At 46.9% G+C, this 1017-nt stretch overlaps 1 protein-coding gene across 1 annotated transcript; it reads right to left on the bottom strand.

Moving 5' to 3' along the window:
- Window positions 1–204: 204 nt before the first annotated feature.
- Window positions 205–1017, bottom strand: LOC121054985. The gene has a single exon (XM_040526296.1). The coding sequence runs from the start codon at window positions 1015–1017 to the stop codon at window positions 205–207; it is 813 nt and encodes a 270-aa protein (XP_040382230.1).

The raw sequence follows: 1017 nt of genomic DNA, 5'->3' as shown, positions 1-1017 counted from the left end.
AATTGAGAAACCGAGAGTAGATTGTAGCTAAGGGACTCAACGAGAAGGACATTTGAGAGAGAATTGTCTTTGGAGATAGCAATTTTACCTAAGCACATTACCTTTCCTTTGTTGTCATCTCCAAAGATAATATCGTCGCAATTTCCTCCATTTCTCGTCGAGTGAAATAAACATACTCCTTTCTCCGGTCATATGATTAGTGCATCAGCTATCGATCACCCAACTCGAGCCACTGGAGGAGTATGCCTTGTGCCCTTGCGCCATGAGGCACAATGGCATATGATCATCGTCGTCGTCATTCAAGTTGGAGAAGAGCCACTCCGTGCTTGATGACGATATGGCCATGGTAGCGACGCCTTTGCTCTTGGTGTCGCTTGACTTGGGCTCCTCCTCTTTGTCGCTCTCATTGTCACTTGAGAACCACTCTTCACCAATGTGAGCTCTCCCGGGCCTTCTCTTGAAATACTTGGTCTTGCCCTTGTCCTCCTTGCTCTTAACGAGCTTGGGGCAATCCGCTATGAAGCGCCCAAACTCCTTGCACTCATAGCATGTTTTCTTGGATTGCCTCTTGTACCGATCTTCATCCTTTCTCCCATGGCTCTTCTTGTGAAGGAATTTTTTGAATTTGTGGACCAAGAGAGCGAGTTCTCCATCCTCACTCTCTGAGTCACCTGAGCTCTCTTCTTGAAACTTGGAGCTAGTCTTCTTTGCCTTAAATGCAATCTCCTTGTTCTTGGCTTGGGCGGCATTGGTGGCGTATTTCTTAACTTTCTTGGCTTCTTCCTCCAAGAGTTCATGCGAGATGATCCTTGAGAGCACATCACTTGGAGTCATTCTCTTGAAACCGCTTGACTCACAGATCAAAGTCACCAAGGTAGGATTCCTTGGTGAAATTGCCCGGAGCAAGCGCTTCACCACCACATGATCCGTCATGTCTTCACTCCCAAGGCCACAGATCTTGTTCACTATGACCATCATCCGGTCATACATCTCTTGAGGTGTTTCGTCATCTTCCAT

Source organism: Oryza brachyantha, chromosome 7, assembly GCF_000231095.2.
Source record: "Oryza brachyantha chromosome 7, ObraRS2, whole genome shotgun sequence".
NCBI lineage: Eukaryota > Viridiplantae > Streptophyta > Magnoliopsida > Poales > Poaceae > Oryza > Oryza brachyantha.
The sequence above is the reverse complement of the archived record's forward strand: the minus strand, read 5'-3'. Positions and strand labels throughout refer to the sequence as shown.